This window comes from Cotesia glomerata, linkage group LG3 (genome assembly GCF_020080835.1).
Source record: "Cotesia glomerata isolate CgM1 linkage group LG3, MPM_Cglom_v2.3, whole genome shotgun sequence".
NCBI lineage: Eukaryota > Metazoa > Arthropoda > Insecta > Hymenoptera > Braconidae > Cotesia > Cotesia glomerata.
The window spans coordinates 2,197,122-2,218,386 of NC_058160.1; the positions used below are offsets into that span (position 1 = coordinate 2,197,122).

At 26.9% G+C, this 21,265-nt stretch overlaps 1 protein-coding gene across 7 annotated transcripts in view; it reads right to left on the reverse strand.

Annotated features, from left to right (window-relative positions):
* The window catches only part of LOC123261588 (hemicentin-2-like), a 295,756-nt gene that overhangs the window by 231,518 nt on the left and 42,973 nt on the right, over positions 1-21,265 (reverse strand). For all 7 annotated transcript variants that reach the window (XM_044723270.1, XM_044723271.1, XM_044723273.1 and 4 more), the window contains exon 2: positions 19,421-19,573. In XM_044723270.1, the coding sequence (XP_044579205.1) occupies positions 19,421-19,523 (103 nt within the window). In that variant the 5' untranslated portion in view covers positions 19,524-19,573. The remainder of the gene's footprint in view (positions 1-19,420; positions 19,574-21,265) is intronic.

The following is a 21,265-nucleotide window of genomic DNA, read 5'->3' on the forward strand; positions in this document are numbered from 1 at the left end:
GAAAAGAATAAAATTTTTTCAAAAAAAGCTCCGCGGGAAAATCTATTCAAATGTGAACCAATCACTCAGCATTTCAACTGCGCATGCGCAATAAGACAGCGATCTACTTCAACTTCGCGAGGTCAAGCTGCATTTGATATACGTGCATCAGCTTATTAATAAATTTTCAATTGTAATAACAACTTGTTTCTGAAGCATAAATATTTAGTTGTTGCGGCTTAATTTTATGCTATTAAGGCTACATGAAAATCATGTTGCTGTCACATGATTTTTTTCATGCTACCGCAACATGATTGTCATGTAGCCGAAACATGACAAATCATGTTGCTACCACATGATTTTTCTCATGCTACCGCAACATGATTGTCATGTAGTCGAAACATGACAAATCATGTTTATTTACCAAGACTGCATCATGTTGCATTTACTATTTATTTTTTTCCGTGCGGTTAATTTTTTGGATGAATATAGAGAGAGATTAAAACATCTTGGCGTAAGAGCTTGAGACAGAAGTGTGTTATAGTATAAAAGTTTATGATAAGAATAGAATTTTTCATATGTAAAATGTAGACACAAATTCGACTCATGTCTCACTTGACGATACGTGAAATACATTATTCCGGAGCATTATGTTTTAGCCTCGTATAGTTTCGTATATTATTCGTTATCAGAGCATCTCTCGCCCACAGAACATAACAGCCAAAGTAAAGTTCGCGACAGCATTCGCTGTCTGAGGAGTTTATGAATGCCAGTGGGTGATTGCGCGAATCCTCTTCTCTGCTGCGCTCCACTCCCTGGTTCACATTGTGTATGAGCGTATAAAGGTGTTTATCAGATCTGTCGGGGTTCGTATTTGGTTGGTGTTCAGCTGTTTCCTAGCGCCTTCACTTAAACTCAGCTTGTATTCATCTGAATTCAGTATTCTGCGTTCCGCGTTCTGTATTTTGTATTTTGTATTGTATCCGCGACACACCCGCCCTCTACCCCTTTTCAATTCACAGTAATAACTCAAACTCAAACTTGCCACATTCCTGTGACTGCATTCTAAGAAATATTTTATATAAATCCTTTCAATAGTTTCATAAAACTATTATTATTATTATTATTATTACTATCGATAAGATTTTATTTTTTACTGTCAAAAAATGAATATAAGTTCACGGTAATCCATAATCTTTCATCTGTCATTACAATTTACGAATGGAAGTTATAAATAAAAATAAATATAATAAATTTTAAAGTGCACGACTTATAATGATCAATCATAGAATTTTTATTAAATAAAGCATGTGAAAAATATATTTTATTGCTAATTTATTGAGTACAGAAAGAAAGATGGAAATTTATAATTGTCAATTATTTAAGTAATTTATGGAGTAATTTATGAATAATTCACGAATGAAAAAAATGACTTTTCATTAATTTACATTAATTGTTATTTTGAGATAAATAGGCCCATATGTACCCAGAAAAAAAGTTTGACTTTAACGAAAAATATTTCAGTTTTAATAACCTTCTTTTAAAACGAAAAAAAAATTTTTTTCCTTAATTAAACTTTAATTAAAAAAATAAATTTTTAATTAGAAAATAATTTATTTATAAATGCCACTTAGTCAACACAATTTTCACGAAAAAAAAAAATTTAACTTGTTATTGCGAAATATTATTTGTTTGAAAGGAAAAATAAACAAATATAGATTGAAAAATAATTTTATATTATTTAATTATCTGAAATTTCTGAATAAAAATATTCAATATTAAAAAAATTTATAATTTAAATTAAAATATTAGTTTTCTTCCCAAAATTGTTATTGAGCAAAAATATTATTTTATTTCATTTATTTCTAATGCAAAATGATAATTTGGGTCAAAAAAATGAGACTATTGCAAATTATTTGGCTTAACACTTGTTTTCAATATCCTTATAAATTTTTATCTAACATTGATACTGCATCTGATACAAAGACTTTAAGGACCTATCACCAAAATCTGTCATTTTAGCAAGAGTTTAGACTGTTTTCATGCACACAGCGATTGATTTTAATAGATACCAGAAGACAGAAAAAAACTGACAAAAGCTCGATCAAAAATGGAATCAATTAATTGTATTAATAATACAAGTAAAGTTTTGGCACATTTGACAGTGCACTGATAGAACTATTTCTTAAATACTAAGGAATGATGTTTAAAAAATAATTTCTTAAATACAAAGAAATCTTTTTACATACTAAGAAATCCTTCTATCAGTGTAACACGGAAAAAAAACTCGAAAAATTAAAGTATATAATGCAATGTAGCGCTTTGTGATGAAAACTGGAAAAATTACAGTTTCAGATTATAATTATTACAGATTCTATAAGAATTACATTGTAGAATGTAATATTTACATTAAAAGCTCTGAAAATTAAAGTCAAAAATTGAATTTAGAAAAATGTTATTTCAAACTGCACGGAAAAAAGTAAACTGTAATATTCACTCGGATTCCGGTTAATTTTTATAGTTTCAAACAGTAAAGCGGACATCGGGGTGGCAAAAATATAAATATTACAGAACTTAATGTAGAAAGTATAAAAGCCGCAATTTATAATTTAATATCCAAAATATGTGATTAGCAGCTGTCACTATAGTAAATAACGACTCTTTCATCTTAAAAAATTACAGTTTCAAACAGTAAAAATTGCCATTTCAATATGTATTCCATATTATGAGGAGAAGGGGAACTTAGATGAAAGAGAAGGGGGTCTCACTCGGAGAGAATTTAACATTTGAAACAGTAAAAATTCTACTTTTAAAATATACATTTTACCAGTCCAAGCAAGTCAATAATTACAGTTTGATTTTTGGCGTTGTGTTTAAAATTTACCATTTTACTTTGTAAATATTGACGTTGCTTGTATTAGAAATTTACTAACTTTATTTTATACTTTTTACATATAATGCGATTATTTTTTAGGTACGAAATGATAAATATCAAAGTCAAAATTATTAATTATTATACTTCAACATTTTCGACATTCACATAGTGAATATTACTGTTTAAAATAGTATTTTCTTTCATGTAAAAAATAAATTGTAGCATTGAAATGATAAATATTGCATAGTGATTATTAAAATCACGATTTTACTGTTTGATATGATAATTTTTAGCAGTTGATCATTACTTATTATAAATCGACTGTTATTTATTACAGTTTACTTTTTTCCGTATGTAATTTTTCTAGTTTTGATTACGACGGGAGCGATTTTACATTTTATACTGTAATTATTCGTGTTTTTTTTTTTTTCCGTGGAGCAACAAAGCTTTTTCAGATAGAAGTTCAGGTGTTATGAGACGAAGTTACGTTGGCATATGGATAGAAGTATCCAAGCAGCTATGTCACGCGGCTCATACTCTATGATAGTTTCAAGGCTCGTGGTCGCGATCGAAATCGCGATCGAAAGTTTCTGACAGTTTGGATATAAGTTCCTTTGACGGATACTTTAGTACCACAAGGATTTTGAAATTGAGAAGTTCGTAGCTCAATCTAGATTGCGGTTATTTGTTTACAACATCTCAATCACTCTTTGAACTAATTTTCATTTTTCTTTTCGGTTTCTTACTCTCTAAACATGAATTAGTGAAAATTCACTGGAATAAGTGAATATTCACTAATTCTAAGTGCCAATCGAACCACTTTGAAACCAAAGTGGTTCGATTGGCACTTAGAAAAAGTGAATATTCACTTATTCCAGTGAATTTTCACTAATTCATGTTTAGAGAATAGACACAATACAGGCCGGTAATTTTTTTTTATTAAAATCAATAATTAAATATCTCTCGGATTTAAAATAAAAATTATTTTGATGGATACATACACAGTTATTGAAAGTAACGAGAGGGAATGATGAAAATAATCATATGTGCTCGCAATAAATCAAACAATGGCTGTTGATATTATTCATTTAGTTTTTATCTTTTTGCGCATCTCAATTATAAATCCAATTTCACTTGATAAATTGGAATTGTGTGTACACCGGTACCTGCGTGTGTACTAAATTCCGTGACAATTTACATGCATTTGTCCGGCAGTAAATAAAGTGAAAATATTGACAGGAAATTTTCGGGAAAATAAATAAAATAAACTAAAACAGGAGCAGCAATTTTTAAAAACTAATTGTCTATAAATAACTTCAGTTCATACACCTACTCTCGAAGAAATAACGACATTTCGTTTACTATCACCATAAAAAGATATCCTATAAAAATATATTTTTTAAATCTAATAAAAAATTTTTTTTCTCATTTTTTCAACAGATTTATTTATTACACACGTTTAAAAATTTTTTATGCATTTTTTTGGCTCTGCAGAACAAAAACGAGGTATAAATTTGGATACGCCCTTTTAGCGTTAGTAATTCGATATGTTTAATTTAATAACATATTGGTAAAATTACAGGACTAAAATAGGGTAAAGGTATTAAATATTGACCAGGCAGCATAAAAATTTGATTAAAAAAAATTTAGTAATTTGATTTTATATTTAGCACATAATTATCAAAATGTTTCAGTTCAAAATCTTCCAATAAAGTTACAAATAATGTATTTGTGTTCATTTTATCTAAACTGGTCAATATTTAGAGCCTGTAACCTATATTAAAATATACAACCGGATTTTATAAAAAAAAAAATTGATGTAATGAAAAATTTTTTAATAAATTTATTGCCGGGTATAGTTAAAAAAAAGTACAACGATCGATAATACCGAATAAATTTTGACAATGAGAAAAAAAGCTTTTCAAAATATATTGTACAAGAAATTATTGCTGTGAATTTTTGTCGCCAGAAATTTTTGCATGAGAAAAAACAGACGGTCATCCTAATTGGGCTCCGTGTCTTTATTAATCTGTAATAATTTCTCGCTACGAAAATTTCTCATGCAAAAAATTCTCGATTAAAAATTTCTTAACGTAAAAATTCTCACAAAACAAATAATTATACTTGAAAAATTTCTCATACACTGATAGAAGGATTCATTGACTATTAATAATTTGATTTATTTCAAGAAAATTATTTAATTTATTAAATACTAGACGACCCGGTGAACTTCGTATCACCTACATATATTTGTGACAAGTATAGTCAAAACTTAATAGAAAATTCTTATTTACATTCAATGCAACATAGTTATACTGTTAATCAATTTAAAGTTTTTTGATGGACTACATTTTTTATCTTTTTTTGCGGTGCGTAAATATATAAAGATGATGGTTTTCTGATTCACGAACATAGGACGTATAATTTCCCATGCACGCCGAAACAGGAAAATTCCGATTTGATTCCGCAAATTTTCAACGACTGGTCTGGCGATTTATTTATGATCGTCAGTGCGGTTTGAACGTGAGATAGCTCGTCCCACATCTCATTAACTTGGATGACCTTAGTCAGGTCGTCTTCTCCTTGGTATTTTGAAACAATAACAATAAAAAAGTTCTTGCGCACTGACAAACTGATGATAGATTTTATTAATCGGCTTGAAATTAATAATCAAGTGTTTGAAAAATGCATTCATTTTCAACCGTTACATTTCCGCAATCATAAAATCGATTAATTAGTTATGTGATCAGCAAAAATAATATGTATGAAATATTCTTAGTCCGTTAACTGAATAACTACATGTCATGTTAAGTTATGAAAACCTTACCATGACTTTTTTCCCCGCTGCCAAAGAGACGATTGTTGTAAGGAAATTTTTATTAAATGTTATTGAAGTTTTTAATAGATATGTCCTAAATTTCATGTCTCAAAAAGTCCTAGTTTATGAACAAAAACATTTTTTTACATTCTACTCACCACTCTGACACACCCTACGTATCAATTGAATTATCACGAAATTCGTTTTTAGTTGAAATCTAATCATTGAATAAGAAAAATATTTAAATCGGTTGACCTTGAAGGCTATCCCTGTAATTTCCTGTATCTCTTTGAGATTCTTTAAATTTTATATGCAGGAACTGTATTTGAAGAATATGAATTTTTGACAATTAATACCCCCACACTCTTATATGAGGGAGGAATTTCTGTAAGATCCTATTAGAGATGATTTTTACATCACAGACAAAAGATTCCTACCAAACTTCGCATCCGTAGAAGCTATTGTTTGAGAATGAGAGTTTTTCATAGCTAACGCCCCCGCAATCCCTTTTGGGGTTAGAATTTGATAAAATCCACTCTTAGCTGAACTTAACATCATTCACGAAGATTCCTACTAAATTTTGAGTCTGTAGTTACAGTCTGGAAGTTAAAGTTTGAAAATGAAAAGTTAACATTTAACACCCACCCCCTGCAATCCTTATTGGGGGTGGGTTGTTGTAAAATCCGCTCTAGATCATCATTTCCGCATCACATATGGGAGATTCCACCTAAATTTTCCGTCTGTAGGATCTACAATTTGAAAGTTAAAATTTTCATTGTTAACATCCACCCTGCAATCCCCTGTGGAGCGAGCTATCGTAAAAATGCGTTCATAGATTATTTCTATATCTCTTACAGAAGATTCCTACCAAATTTGGGAACTGTAGGAGCTATAGTTTAAGAACGGGAATTATTCATTGTTTACGCCCCCGTAATCCCCTTTGGGGGAGGATTTTTTAAAAATTTTTTTACATACAAACCTTCTCCTAACAATTCTGAAGACAACAAAAAAAAATTTAGCTCAATCGGTCCAGTCATTCTCAAGTGATGCGTGGACATACATGCGGCATTTTATTTTTATTTATATAGATAATAAATATTTTTTAACATTCAATAAATATTTATTTGGGAGGAAAGTACATTTATTAATAGTTAATAAGGATTTATTGATAGTCAACAAATATTTATTAACAGTTAATAAATATTTTGTTGAGTGAATTTATTTCACTTGCAATGTCATATGATATGAAGATTGCTTATGAATAAAAATCATCTTTATAAATTATTTGCATTAATTATATTACATTATAATAACGTTTATTGTAAAATACCAAATTCTATCACAGCTCATAATTATTTTTTATATTTTTAAATATTAAAAACGTTAATTTATTTAGCGAATTTAATTATTATCATGTATTCCAGCTATAGGGTTATAAAAAGTGTCATAAGAAAATTGCTATTTTTGCTTTTTATTTTAAATAAATATTTGTTAACAATTAACAAATATTCATTAACCATTACTAAATATTTATTAACAGTTCATAAATTGTACTTAATAAATTACTTATTAACTGTTAATAAATATTTGTTAACTGTTAACCATTTTTACATCGAAATTTTTTACAGTGTATTTATTTAAATCAAAAACTTTTATCTACTTTATATTTTATTATTTTAAACTTTCTAAATTAAATATTAACTTTTTTTTGATTATTTATCTTTAATTATTAAACATAAAAAGTTTAATTATAAAAATTGTGTTACATAAAATATTGTCAACACCGGAAAATTTATAACACCGATTTAACACCGAAAAAAAATATTTACACCGCGACCGGTGTTACTGCTACACCGATTTCAGTGTTGAATTTAACACCGGAATTTTTAACACCGTACACCGCATGGACTCACACCAGTTTTTTTTACAGTGTAAAAAATCATTTATTAACAATTAATAAAGCTTATTAAATATAAACAAATCTTTCTATCAGTGTAGATTTTATTATAACAAACGACCAACACATAAGCTTGTTACTTTAAATTTTTCAACAATGGATAATTTTACCGCTCACACCCTTCAACATTTCAAATATTTAAATAAATTTTTGTATAAGAAAATTGTCACAGAAATTTGCTTCCAATAAATTAAAAATAGTGCTTTTTTTGTTAACAGTATATAAAAGTTAGTATTTTATCGATCAATTAACTGGCGAGTTTGTCCATTTATGACGAAAGTTAATAAATCTTTTAAATAATATATTTGTCTCGATAACTGGGGTATATATTACAAGGAAAAGCTAACAAGCGCTGATTTTGTTCGTCAGCCCCCGAGGCATCTACTGCCGTATGAACGCCATAATTTACGTTCAACAGTTACGAATGGTTCAATCCACAATTGGAACCGTTCCAAGGCTAGGTCGAGGGTGGTGAGACATACGAATAAGGGTGCCGAGAGCCAGGCAAGTAAAAAGACAAGAAGTGAGTAAGAACGGCAAGGCAAGTACGGACAAAAATTATCCTTTTCTTTCTCCTCTTTTCTTGCTCTTTTTTTTTTATCTTTGTGCCTGCTATGATCTAATTTTTTTACAATCCTGCTGCTATGGAAATTAATTTAAAAGCCGTACCTTCCTTCAGGCTACACCTGCATAATGTCATGCAACCAGATCCTTCAAAACTTATTCTTTTTTATCTACTTAGACTTTTTTATTTTTTATTGCTTTTTTTCCGATGACACTTGACCCCTGCTTTTATTTATTCAAATCACGGCTCTATGCAAGTTATAAATCCCGGGCAAGTACTTTTTATTGACAACTTGCTACTGTCTTTATAATTATTTTACGTCATTTATTAAATCATCTTTATTGTCTCAATAATATTTAAGTCAAATTGAATTCAATTGTTAAGAAATGACTTATAGTTTGTGCTATTACTTTTCTTTTTACTCACTTTTGGTGATTTTGTGAATTAGTTTTTTTTTTATTGAGATATTAAAGAAACTCTTTACCAAAATATTTATTTAAATAATTTTTAAAAAGCAATTTATATAAATAAACATTTTTTTTTAATACTTTTTTTGTATTTAGTAGATTTAGCGAGATTAATCTATAATTGAATTAATTATTTATATTATTTATCATTATTATTTAATTAAATAATTATTTAAAATGAATGTGTTTGGCTAACATTAACTATAACCTACATTTTAAAAATATATAATTTTTAATAATTAACTACTCAAAAACTTTTAATTAAATTTTTTTATAATTATTTCATACGTATTTGATATCGATTAAACATATTAAAAATTCAGCTTCTCATCTCTATATAACCTTAATGTCTAATCAACCTTAAAAGTTTGTAAAGATTTTTAATTAACAATTTAGGCGCCTGCGGGTAATATGACCGAGTTATTATAAATATTTAATAAATAAAAATTATCGATAAATTTTAATTGTTAATTATTATTTAAGAATATTTTATGGGATATCAACAAAAAATAATAAATTTACTACAGCTATAAATTTGATCTTATTACTTGCCGGTACTTTAATATGTGAAGTTTGAAGTTTAAATTACGAATAAAATTGTAAAAATATTTTTTCTACAAAATTAATTCTTAATAAAAAAAGATTTATTATTGATTTTATTTGTCTTCATTTTTAGATTAAATTTTAATTAAAAAGCTTAAACAATCAAATATTAATAAAAATTCTAATTTTTAAATTACGCGGTGCAGAATTAATTATTTAATATTTATAAAATCACTTGAAAAGTTTTAACATAAATTAAAAATTAAAAATATTGTCCTTGCAGACAAAAGTTTGTTAAAATCATTTTTATTATTCATTAAATATTTTATTTATTAAATATTTTATTTATTAAATATTTTATTTATTAAATATTTCGTTTATTAAATATTTCGTTTATTAAATATTTCATTTATTAAATATTTTATTTATTAAATATTTTATTTATTAAATATTTCGTTTATTAAATATTTCATTTATTAAATATTTTATTTATTAAATATTTTATTTATTAAATATTTTATTTATTAAATATTTTATTTATTAAATATTTTATTTATTAAATATTTTATTTATTAAATATTTCATTTATTAAATATTTCATTTATTAAATATTTTATTTATTAAATATTTTATTTATTAAATATTTTATTTATTAAATATTTCATTTATTAAATATTTTGTTTATTAAATATTTCATTTATTAAATATTTTATTTATTAAATATTTCATTTATTAAATATTTTATTTATTAAATATTTTATTAATTTATTTCATTAATTACATAAATAATAACAATCTTTTTTGTTAATATTTAAAAAGAAATAAACGTGAATAATTAACATTAAAAAGCCAGTCCCATGGCTAAGCGGTATAATGCTTGTCATGCTTGCTTGGGACTGGTGAGGCGTGGGTTCGAATCCCGGTGTGAGCTGAAATTTAATTTTCAGTGAACATCGGTGCTCGTAACTCATGCCGGGCTGTACAGGTTTGGGTTTTTCGATGGTTTCCCCAAGCCCTGTGCTACCGGTGGGGCACAGGCAAATGCGTGCAGTTTCCCCAAAGTCGGCCCATCGCCGCATTACTCTCCAGGCTGAAAAAGTATGTAATACCGCCAAACTTATTCTGCCAAACTTAATGTACCGATCAGCCTGGAGTCCCCTTCCGGTCTCGGCCGGACCCCCATCGAGACAGAAGTCTGAAAAGCGGGGTTAAAATAAAAAAAAAAAAAAAAAAAAATTAACATTAAAAGTTATTAATTAAATCTTATATTTATTGTTTCATAATAAATATTTCTCAATTAGGCTTAGTTATCCGCTCATACCTAAGGCAATTTTATTGAGTAACGACTCATTAAATTCATTAGCGAGCCACACATGATTATTAATTTATTCTACTGCAATCCTATTTTTCCTCATAAATTTTTTACCATCTATTAAAATTTAGCAATACATTGATTAATGCAATGAGCAATGAGTATGTCTGATTGCATTTAGCACATGGAATATCATGATTCATCGTAAAACACAATTTACTCAATAACAGGTAAATACTGTTGTTTGTATATATTATTCACTTGTACTTAGAATTTACATATGCGATGGCAGTTTCAAAGGCTCGATCGTCAGAACAAATAGAATGAATTTCAAAATTATATCAAATTTACAATTAATATATAAATTTAATGAAATAAAATTAAATGAAGAAATTTAGGTTGAAAAATTCATTTTTTAGGATGTAATAATGGAGAACGATAACAAATAAAGTAAAATATTTAACAAAGCGACGAGATTACATTGCAAAACTAATAAATTCATACGCAGATTGAAAATAAACATTTTTTATTTTCAAATCACCACAACACCATTCGACAGTAGCTCGTAGCGAAAATTTCAATCGATTTAAGCACGCGAGAACTCGGAAAACAATACAATAAAATACAAATAAAAAATAACAAACGCCGTTTCAAAGTAATTCCAGTATTTACATTATGTAAAATATTCCAATATTTTCAATTGATTGTTTATTAATCAAATAAAAAAATTGATGGCATTTGATTGAAATTATACACCATTCTGATTTATAGGAAAATAAACTTTTTTATTGTGCAAATATCCATTTTTATGAAGAAAAATTTAGCGAATTCTGGACATTAACAGTATTTAATTAATCCAATAAATATAAAATAGCTGTAAAATTTTTTACTACTCTTAATCATTTTTTTTTTTTTTGAGGGGGGATATTACTTTTTTTTTTTTACGAGACTTTTGCAAATATTGGAAACATTTTTTATGGCCTATCTATTCAGACAAGAATCTATTTGCTCAGTAGTTTTATTATTCACCGTAGCTGAGGATCTGGAGTGGAAAAGACACAAGAGGGTAAATAAAAGGCTATTGTTTATGCATTAGTAATACTCCGTCTCAAGGCTTACGTGAGACGGTACGGTCTCATTGAATAATATCTGACTTTTGCTCTTTCCACCACCACAAGTGACCTCTACCTATTCATATTTCTGAAGAGAATTTATTCAAATGTTTTACCACTGTAAATTAATTCATTCAAATGTATTCCGGCACAGCAATTAAAAAAATTATAATAAAAAATGTTTTTTTTCTTTCTTACTGTTAAATATTCAGATAAGAGAGTAATTTAAGTAGGCGATTTTTTTTTATATATTAATTACTGATTATAATTATCGAAATTATATTTATTGTATTTTTAAAAGCAGAAATATTTACAAAATAATAATATCGATTGTAAAATAAAAATTTTTAAATTAATGCTAGAATTAAATTGCCCGATGCAGGATATAACTAACACAACGTAAATATACTACAACAGAATTTCAGGGTACTTTTGTCCTATATTAAATACGTCAATACACAACGGTGCAATCGTTTCACAGTTTTTACGAGTCACCATTTACAGAGACAATTTGTATTGGGTTTTTTTGGATTCGCCAATTTATCTGAGCACTAAAAAAATGTTCTTTATTATTTTGCGTTTTTTCAAAACAAAAAGATTACTCGTAAAAAAATTTTTTAATATGGTCTACCTTTTTAAAAGCTAACAATTTATATACGAAAATGTATTGGAAGGAAATTTCCGTGATGATAATTGCATTTTTTTCAATTTAATAAATTTAAGGGCATTCTATAGTGACTGGTGGGACATTTGACTCTGGAATTCAATCATTATAAGCTATAATTATGTGATTGAAACTTATACTATAGTAAAATTCATCTTATAATATAGAAGAATAACTAACAACATCTTTTTGTCAAAAACCTCGATTACTTTTTAAGTTTCTCGTAATTATCATTTGACGGAGTGCGACTGGTGGGACTAAGAAAAATCCTTCTCTCTTACCAAAGGTATACTTAAAGTCTAATTTCAGTTCGACCATTAAACTTTTAAAAAATACTTCCCTCTCAATACAAAATTTATCCTAAAAACATTCAATATTATGAAGAATTAGACTGATTACCTACGTAGAAACAATTAAAAAAATTTTTTTTATTGTCACTGGTGGGACAGGCGTTTGTGACTGGTGGGACAAGTACAAAATGTCCACATCAAGTTGTTTATTAAAAAGACTTTTATACTATTTCAACCTTAGAAACATTATTGTTTATATATTTAACTATGAATTATTTAGGATAATTAAAAAAAAACTAATTAAAAAACACAAATAAAGGATTTAACATGCTGACAACACGATCTTGATAAACTTAGGTGTTAATTAATAACGAAAATAAAAAAATTTATTCTTAAAACTATAATAATAAATATGTTAGTTAATAACAAACATAAAATGAATTTGTTTTTAAAATTATTAAAATAACATTTGAACCGGATACAAGTTAGTACGGCTGAAAAGTTACTAGGAGAGAAAAATCGATTTTCTTATTGATTAAAAAAAATTTTCTTCTCAAATTAGTATAAAATATAAACTTTTAATAATAAATTAGAACTAAATTAAAATGAATTAGAGAAATTTCTAAATTTTAGTCATTTTTCCATTTCGCATGGAATGCCTCTGTATTAAATAAATTTTAGATCTTTATAAATCACAACTGGTAAAAATAATTGATTTTTATTAGTTACGTCATGTAATTTTACAAACCCGGCTTTTTAAAATTACAAAAGATGGTTTGAATTGAAAATTTCATTTTATGTATTATTATTATTAATTAATTAAAAAAATGACCTAAAGCATGAAAAAGTCGTAAATAAATCAAGGGGTGCTTCTAATTCAAAAGAAAACACCGACTGTATACCAAGGACATAATACATCCACCCTCGCTATGATATGATACTAGTCCGCTGATTGCATCGCATTGTAATCTTAGTTTTTACTACCAGTGCGATTACTTGCTACCATATAGTTGCACCTAGATTCAGAGCCGAGAGCCTCACAAAATATAAACACGTATACATATAGTAGCGCAACTATTGCGATGGCAAGTATCCAGCGTATCCTGGAGAGTTGATAACGAGGTCACAACAACACTTGGCTTTACGTTATACGCGTCATCGAATATAATCTCCAGGAGAGCGTTTAAACCTATACTATCAGTTTAGAAAAAATTTCAATTTAAAATTTTATTCCTCTATCTCTCAACTGTTGACAACAAATCCCTCTATTTCTCTAAAATAATTCGCTTCTGAAATATTATATACCTTTTTGCTTACATATTACAACGGTTTTAGGACCTAGTTTTGATTTAACTTCACGACGTTATTCGATTGACGGTTTAAAATATAAATCCTGTAAAAGTGAGATCGTAAAAATCTAACGAACTAATATTTTTATCCACATAGGTATCCTTTTAGTGTACTACAGTTAAACGATGTTATGGCTTATCCAGTAAACTGTTTCGCTCACAAAAATATGGATGGATAAATTAAGTATTGTTAATAAAAAGTGATGGAATAATATGTTACAGTACTTAAATTTTTCCATTAATTTCTACGTTTTTATATAAATATGTAATTTGAAATTTTATCCCTCAATAACTCTCAAAAAGTTAAAATTAAAAAAAAAATGTTTTTTATTTTTTTAGTATATATCTTGAAAAATTTCCAGAAAATTTTTATCAAAATCTAAGCTTACATTTTTACTAAATTTCTATAAATCAAAACAATAATTGCAATTGCATTATTAACATCTTTAAGAAATAATTTTTTCATTAATTTCATCATTTACACTAAAATTTTTTTCAGCTATTATTTTTCTCGTAAAACCTTGATCAAAGAGCTTTTAACTCAAACAGTTTAAAGCACCGATAACTTGACTTGAAAACAATGAAAACGTAAAACAATGCCAGCTAACAGGAAAAAGACAATTGCTCTCAGTGGAAATATTTAAATAGAATAACCCCATTGCCCACTAAACAAGTGGAATCGTTAAATGAAATCAAAAAGGCCATCAAAAGTAAAAAAAAAATCTTAATCGGCAAAGTAAAAAATTTTTTACACAAATTGTGTAAAAATTACAATTTCTTTGTTTTATCAATCTTAAAAAAAACCATAGTCATTTTTAAAAATCTCTAGATATGCATTTTATGTTTTCTAAAAAAATAATAACTTTTTTTATTTTTATGAAAAAAAAGGAAGAATTCCCTCTTTTTTTTCTAACTAAGATTTTAAAATTTCTTTAGTTTATTCTAATTTAGTCCTAATATATTATTAAGTTTATATTTTAATAATTTGTAAAGAAAATTTTTTTTAATCAATAAGAAAATCGATTTTTCTCTCCTAGTAACTTTTCAGCCGTACTAACTTGTATCCGGTTCAAATGTTATTTTAATAATTTTAAAAACAAATTCATTTTATGTTTGTTATTAACTAACATATTTATTATTATAGTTTTAAGAATAAATTTTTTTATTTTCGTTATTAATTAACACCTAAGTTTATCAAGATCGTGTTGTCAGCATGTTAAATCTTTTATTTGTGTTTTTTAATTAGTTTTTTCTAATTATCCTAAATAATTTATAGTTAAATATATAAACAATAATGTTTTAAAGGTTGAAATAATATAAAAGTCTTTTTTATAAACAATTTGATGTAGACATTTTGCCTGTCTCACCAGTCAAAATAAAAAAAATTTTTTTAATTGTTTCTACGTAGGTAAGCAGTCTGATTCTTCATAATATTGAATGTTTGTAGGATAAATTTTGTCTTGAGAGGGAAGTATTTTTTAAAAGTTTAATGGTCGAACTGAAATTGGACTTTAAGTATACCTTTGGTAAGAGAGAAGGATTTTTCTTAGTCCCACCAGTCACACTCCGTCAAATGACAATTACGAGAAACTTAAAAAGTAATCGAGTTTTTTGACAAAAAGATGTTGTTAGTTAGTTATTCTTCTATATTATTAGATAAATTTTACTGTAGTATAAGTTTCAGTCACATAATTATAGCTTATAATTGATGGAATTCTAGAGTCAAATGTCCCACCAGTCTCTATGGAATGCCCCTTATATCAATCTTTAAAAAAAATCATAATCATTTTTAAAATCTCTAAATATGCATTTTATATTTTCTAAAAAAATATTTACTTTTTTAATTTTTATGAAAAAAAAAAAAGAAAAATTCCCTGTTTTTTTTTTTTTTTTTATTAATAATACAAATAAAATTTTCCTGAAACGAAATTTTACTCCGTAAAAACTAAATCATTTAGAAATTATCCACTGCAATTTTTTAACAGTATAAAGTAACTCAAGCTCAAATAAAAAAAAATCGATAATTGCCCTTACTAAAATTTCTCAGGCGGATAAATATGTATTTTGGCGCTGATTAAGTTAAGTACCGGGAAGCTTGGAAGGTTAATATAAAGGTTTAATTAAAGCCCGATCTCACAGACATTGTATCTCCCAAGAGTCTAACAGGAAGTTAAGCGCTCTTCATCACTTTAACATACTCGCCGGCTGATGGTAAGGGAACGTATCAGACATTGCTGAGGGGGTGGTATTTCACCTCGCCCGTCATCCCTAAACCAAACCTTGAGCGGTAAAGTTCAGAACACGAATACACCCTCAGCTCTCGGAGCTTCTGAATAACTCAATATAACACGTCTGTGAATTCGCGGAAAATCGTTGCCTCAAAAAAGCAGAAGAAGAAGAAGAAGACGATAAAGACGAAGAAGAAGTATAAGAACAGTGACATGTAACACGTCAACTCTCTAGTACTATTACTTGTTCAACCCTACGGTGGGATGGGTGTACAGCGACATTTACCATCTTACTCTTTATCTCTGGTGTCTCTTTTCGCCCTCCTCGACGTCTCATCAATTCAAATGTCGTCATTGTCATTGTCGTTTTCGTTGTCGGGCTCGTCAACGTAACTCTGTCGTCGTATGCTAAAATGGATTCGTAGTTGTCGTTGTCAACGGTACCTCCAAGCAATCCTATTTTCTCTTCTTACTACTTGCTTATGTAATATATGTCTATCTAGATGCTAGATACAGATTAATGGATGGGCGCAAGCTTTATGTCGATCTTTATAAGACGCCAGGTTCTTGTTCTTATCTACTTGCCTGCTGTAATTATGTACTAAGGTTGTTACGACACATCAAGTACTTTGTAATTATGCTTTTATACATTTTATGGCAATTTATTTTACTCCCTTATAATTTGGGTAATTTGGAGTGTTATGTATTTTTTTTTAAGAGAGTTCGAGCGTAACTAATGAGTCAAAATAGTGTTGAAATTTTTTTTAATTTTATTCTTCCCAATATTCTTCAAAATTCTTTATTTTAATTTAAAATAATTTAAACAATTTAATAATTGATAATTTTTACTTACTTAATAAAGTAAAGTAATAAAATGACTTTCGTATTTATTACTTGCCAGAATAAATAAACAGATTTGGCAAACAGAGTTGACGCGATGTTGTCAAATCTTTATGCGAATAAATGGCTGACGATAAACGAGTTACAAACATAAAATTTGACTTTAAATATTTCAAAAATTATATCGGTAATGTATTATTATTAAATTGTTTTCATATTTTGCAATAATCCAAGTTTTTTGTGTATAGTTTTTTATCCGTTAAAGTTGGGAGGTTAATATTGAAATAAATAATTAAAGTCTCGACAAAAGTTTGTCCGCCATAAGAGCCCGTGTATAAGGAGATAAAATATGTGATTTTTAAAATTTAATATCTAAGTAACTAAACGGTGAATCTTTTTAAAATTTTGGGATTAGATAAATGACTTATTTATTTATACGTATACTTAATTTCAAAGCTCAAAGTTGGAAATTATTTTTTACATTAGATTCGCTCGAACCTCCTTAAGGAAAAAACGATTTTTTATATTTTTACAAAAAATACTTGAGAAATTTTGAAGCATTACGATGATAATAAATTTGAGTTGATTAAAAAAAAATATTCAAAACAAAAAATATCACAATGGAAAATTCAATAATCTTGAATTAATTTAAAGGTATAAATGTGAAAACTTTACAAAGTTAAATATTGTCTTATTTAAAAAAAACTGTTAAATTCACAGGCACGAATAAGCACTAATTAAATTGTTAAATAATGTCTTATTTACAAAAAAAAAAAAATTTTTAATTTACAGGAATGGATCTGTAAAAATATCACACCCGAAAAAAATTTTGTATAATTATATAAAACCATGCAAATTTAAAATTAAAAAATTTTATAATGCTAAAATTATAATTTTTTCCTTGTAAATTCAATAATTTTTTCCACATGCTAAATTTACTTTTTTCGCAATGTAAATTTGACAGATTTTTCTATAATTTTAACAGGACTTTTTTTCACACAGAAAAAAAGAATTATTTGTCACAGATAAATCAATTTATTTGAGTCGTTTTTTTAAATATTCTTTTATGACAACTATATAAATTTGGTACAAGTAAATATAACAGTTGACTTGAATTATTTTATTATTTGTCAGAAATATATAATTTATTTGTGGTAAAGATGCTAAGTTTGTCTAAAACAACGAGATTTTTGGCATTAAAACTCTCAACTAATGCTCTCATGCACTGATAGAAGGATTTGTTTATAGTTAAAAATATTTATTAATATTTAACAAATCATTTATTAGAGACTACTTTTTAGTCCTTAACAAATATTTCTTAGTATTTAAAAAGATTTATTAATATTTAATAAATGAATATCTGATTTGTTAAATACAAACAAATCATTTTAAATACTAAGAAATATTTGTTTGATACTAAAAAATGGTCTCTAATAAATGATTTGTTAACTATTAACAAATATTTTTTTAATACAAATAAATCCTTCTATCAGTGTGACGTCACTTGAACGTTGAAAACAAAACTTGAAAGTTTTGATTACAACTTAAGCTACAGTGACGTTTCAAAAAATAGTTTATTTGCATACATAATAGTGTTTGCATAAATAATATTAATTAATAACTATTCATTAATTGGGGATTAAAAAAAGTCATACCTAACCTATATGGTAAGGTATTTAAAATATTATATTTTACGAAAACAAATCTAAATTATCCTTAACCTACCTTTAACACTTTCATTCAATGGAAGACACGGAAAATATTTCATTAATCAACTAAAAGAATAGAAATTTTTTTTTTTCATTTTAGAGCCATTATAATTTCTGAAAATTGATAAAATTAATTTAGCAGATATTTAATCATTTTTAGAACTTTTGTTAACAAATAAATTATGGCAAAAAAAATTGACATGTAGAAATTTAAAAAAATTAAAAATCCAATTTTTAAAAAATAATTTATTTGTTAAATAAAATTAAAAATTGGTCAAGTGACAGCTAACTTTAATGTTACAATAAATTTTAAAAGTTCATTATTGTCGTCAACTATGATTTATTTACCACAAATAAACCATATCTTTACCATGAATAAACTATTTATTTTACGTAACTAAATCGCTCAAAAATATTATATATTTACCAGAAATAAATATTTATTTGGCCATATCCAAATATCTTATATATTTGGCACAAATAAATCTTATTTCGAACAAATATTTATTTTCTGTGCATATAAATTAAATTTTATAAAAATATCTTCTGAGGATTGATATATTCTTCAACTAAAATCAAAGAATGATCAGTTGTCTGCTAATTAGTTTTCTGAAGAATTTAATCTGTCATTAAACTGTTTATCAATGTCATCACGATACTCTTAATTTAAATAAATTGATTAAAGATAATAAAACTTATAAAAAAAACTCACCAGCACTTTTGACAGTAGGAAGAGCAGAAGGTTCAGCTTTAAGTATCTGGATACCTCCAATGATCACCAGTAATAAATGTCCCCATACCGAGAAGCCCGCCATTTCCTTTCACTCGCAGAAAAAAATCAGTTTCCCATGGATATCCAGCCAGTCTGTAACATAAAACACAATAACAATCATATAGCATAATATAATAATAAAGTTGTTCTTCCCTTACATATATAACAGTAATAGCAACACTCGATCTAATCCTCGACAAATAAAATTCCAGTATAATAAAAATAACACTAAAGAATGTAAGGAACCGAGAAAAATAACAATATATTAAGTGACGCCCTTTCCAATCGATATTTCATGGGTTTTTTCAGAAAATAAGATCCACAGTTTCCGAAATATCCATTGAATTCCAGGCTCTAAATTACCGAAGCATCCTTACGTACGGCAAACACCCGAAAACCGGGTCATCTAAACCCCTGAAACATCCCCAGAATTCACCCTCCAGCGCACTCAATGGCTCTCCTTCTTCCCCAGCGTTCCGGAACATAAAACTCAACACCAGCATTCGCGGTAACCCGGTCCCTCTAAACTCTGATGTGGATAGAAGTAGAAGGACCGATGAAAAAGAGATAGAAGCGCAAACTGGACGTAAGAGTCTCTCATACTCATAAGTCTTGCTTCCTCGAGGGTTCTATCCAACCACCAACCACCTTCGTTGCTGACGGCGACCAATCACCACCACCGCAACACCAATCGCGAAATTATCATCTCCAAGAGAAGATTCATCCTACTTAAATAACTAACTGGCCATGATCATGGATCTCTGCTCGCAATCTGTCAATTACTGTCTAAGTGACTTTAATATCTTTACTTCAAATAGAGGAAATAAAGGTTTATTTAACTTTATAAATTGAGTAACGACTTGAATTTTGTTGTTTTAAATCTTTAAGTTTTTATTATGAAATTTTACAAGTTAGGGAAAAAAATTCACTCGCATTTAAGCTCTCCAGGCGGTAGTAAATCAATTTTCCGGGTTATTAAGATCGAATTGTTTAGGGTATTTAAGTTTGCATAGAAAAAGTATTGAAATTTTTTTAAACTTGTTAGTACTTAGTGCGTTTATTTTTAAAACTAAAGTACGAGGGTTCATTATTTTCATATAAAAATAAGGTAATTATGCAGAAATGGAGCTCCACTTATTTTAGATAAAATTGAAATAAAATAAAAAATCGAAAAATTGATCTTTTTAATCCCCATGAAAAAAAAAAAATATAAAAAATATATTTTAAGTATATTAAAACTCTATAAAAAATATATAAATATATAAAAAATATGTATAGTACATATATTTTTAATAACTAACTTTTGGCCGATTTTCATATATATTTTATATATTTTAAATATATTTTAGATATATTCAAGATAAATTTTAAAATACATAAAAAATACATAGCTAAAAATATAAAAAAAATATATTTTGAATGTATCTAAAATATATTTGAAATATATAAAAATCGACCAAATGTTAATTATTAAAAAAATATTTACTATACATAATTTATATATATTTTTTATAGATTCTTAATATATTTAAAATATATTTTTTATATATTTCGAAATATATTTTTTTTATATTTTTTTTTCATGGGGGAAGGATTCTTCTCAGGAACTTATCAGTCCAATGTTTTTTAGTTTAATCAACTACTTAACTAATTTTTATCTCATATAAAATATCAATTTATACACGGAAAAAACTAAACTGTAATAAATAATAGTAGATTTATAATAAGTAATGATCAACTGTTAAAAATTACCATTTCAAACAGTAAAATCGTGATTTTAATAAT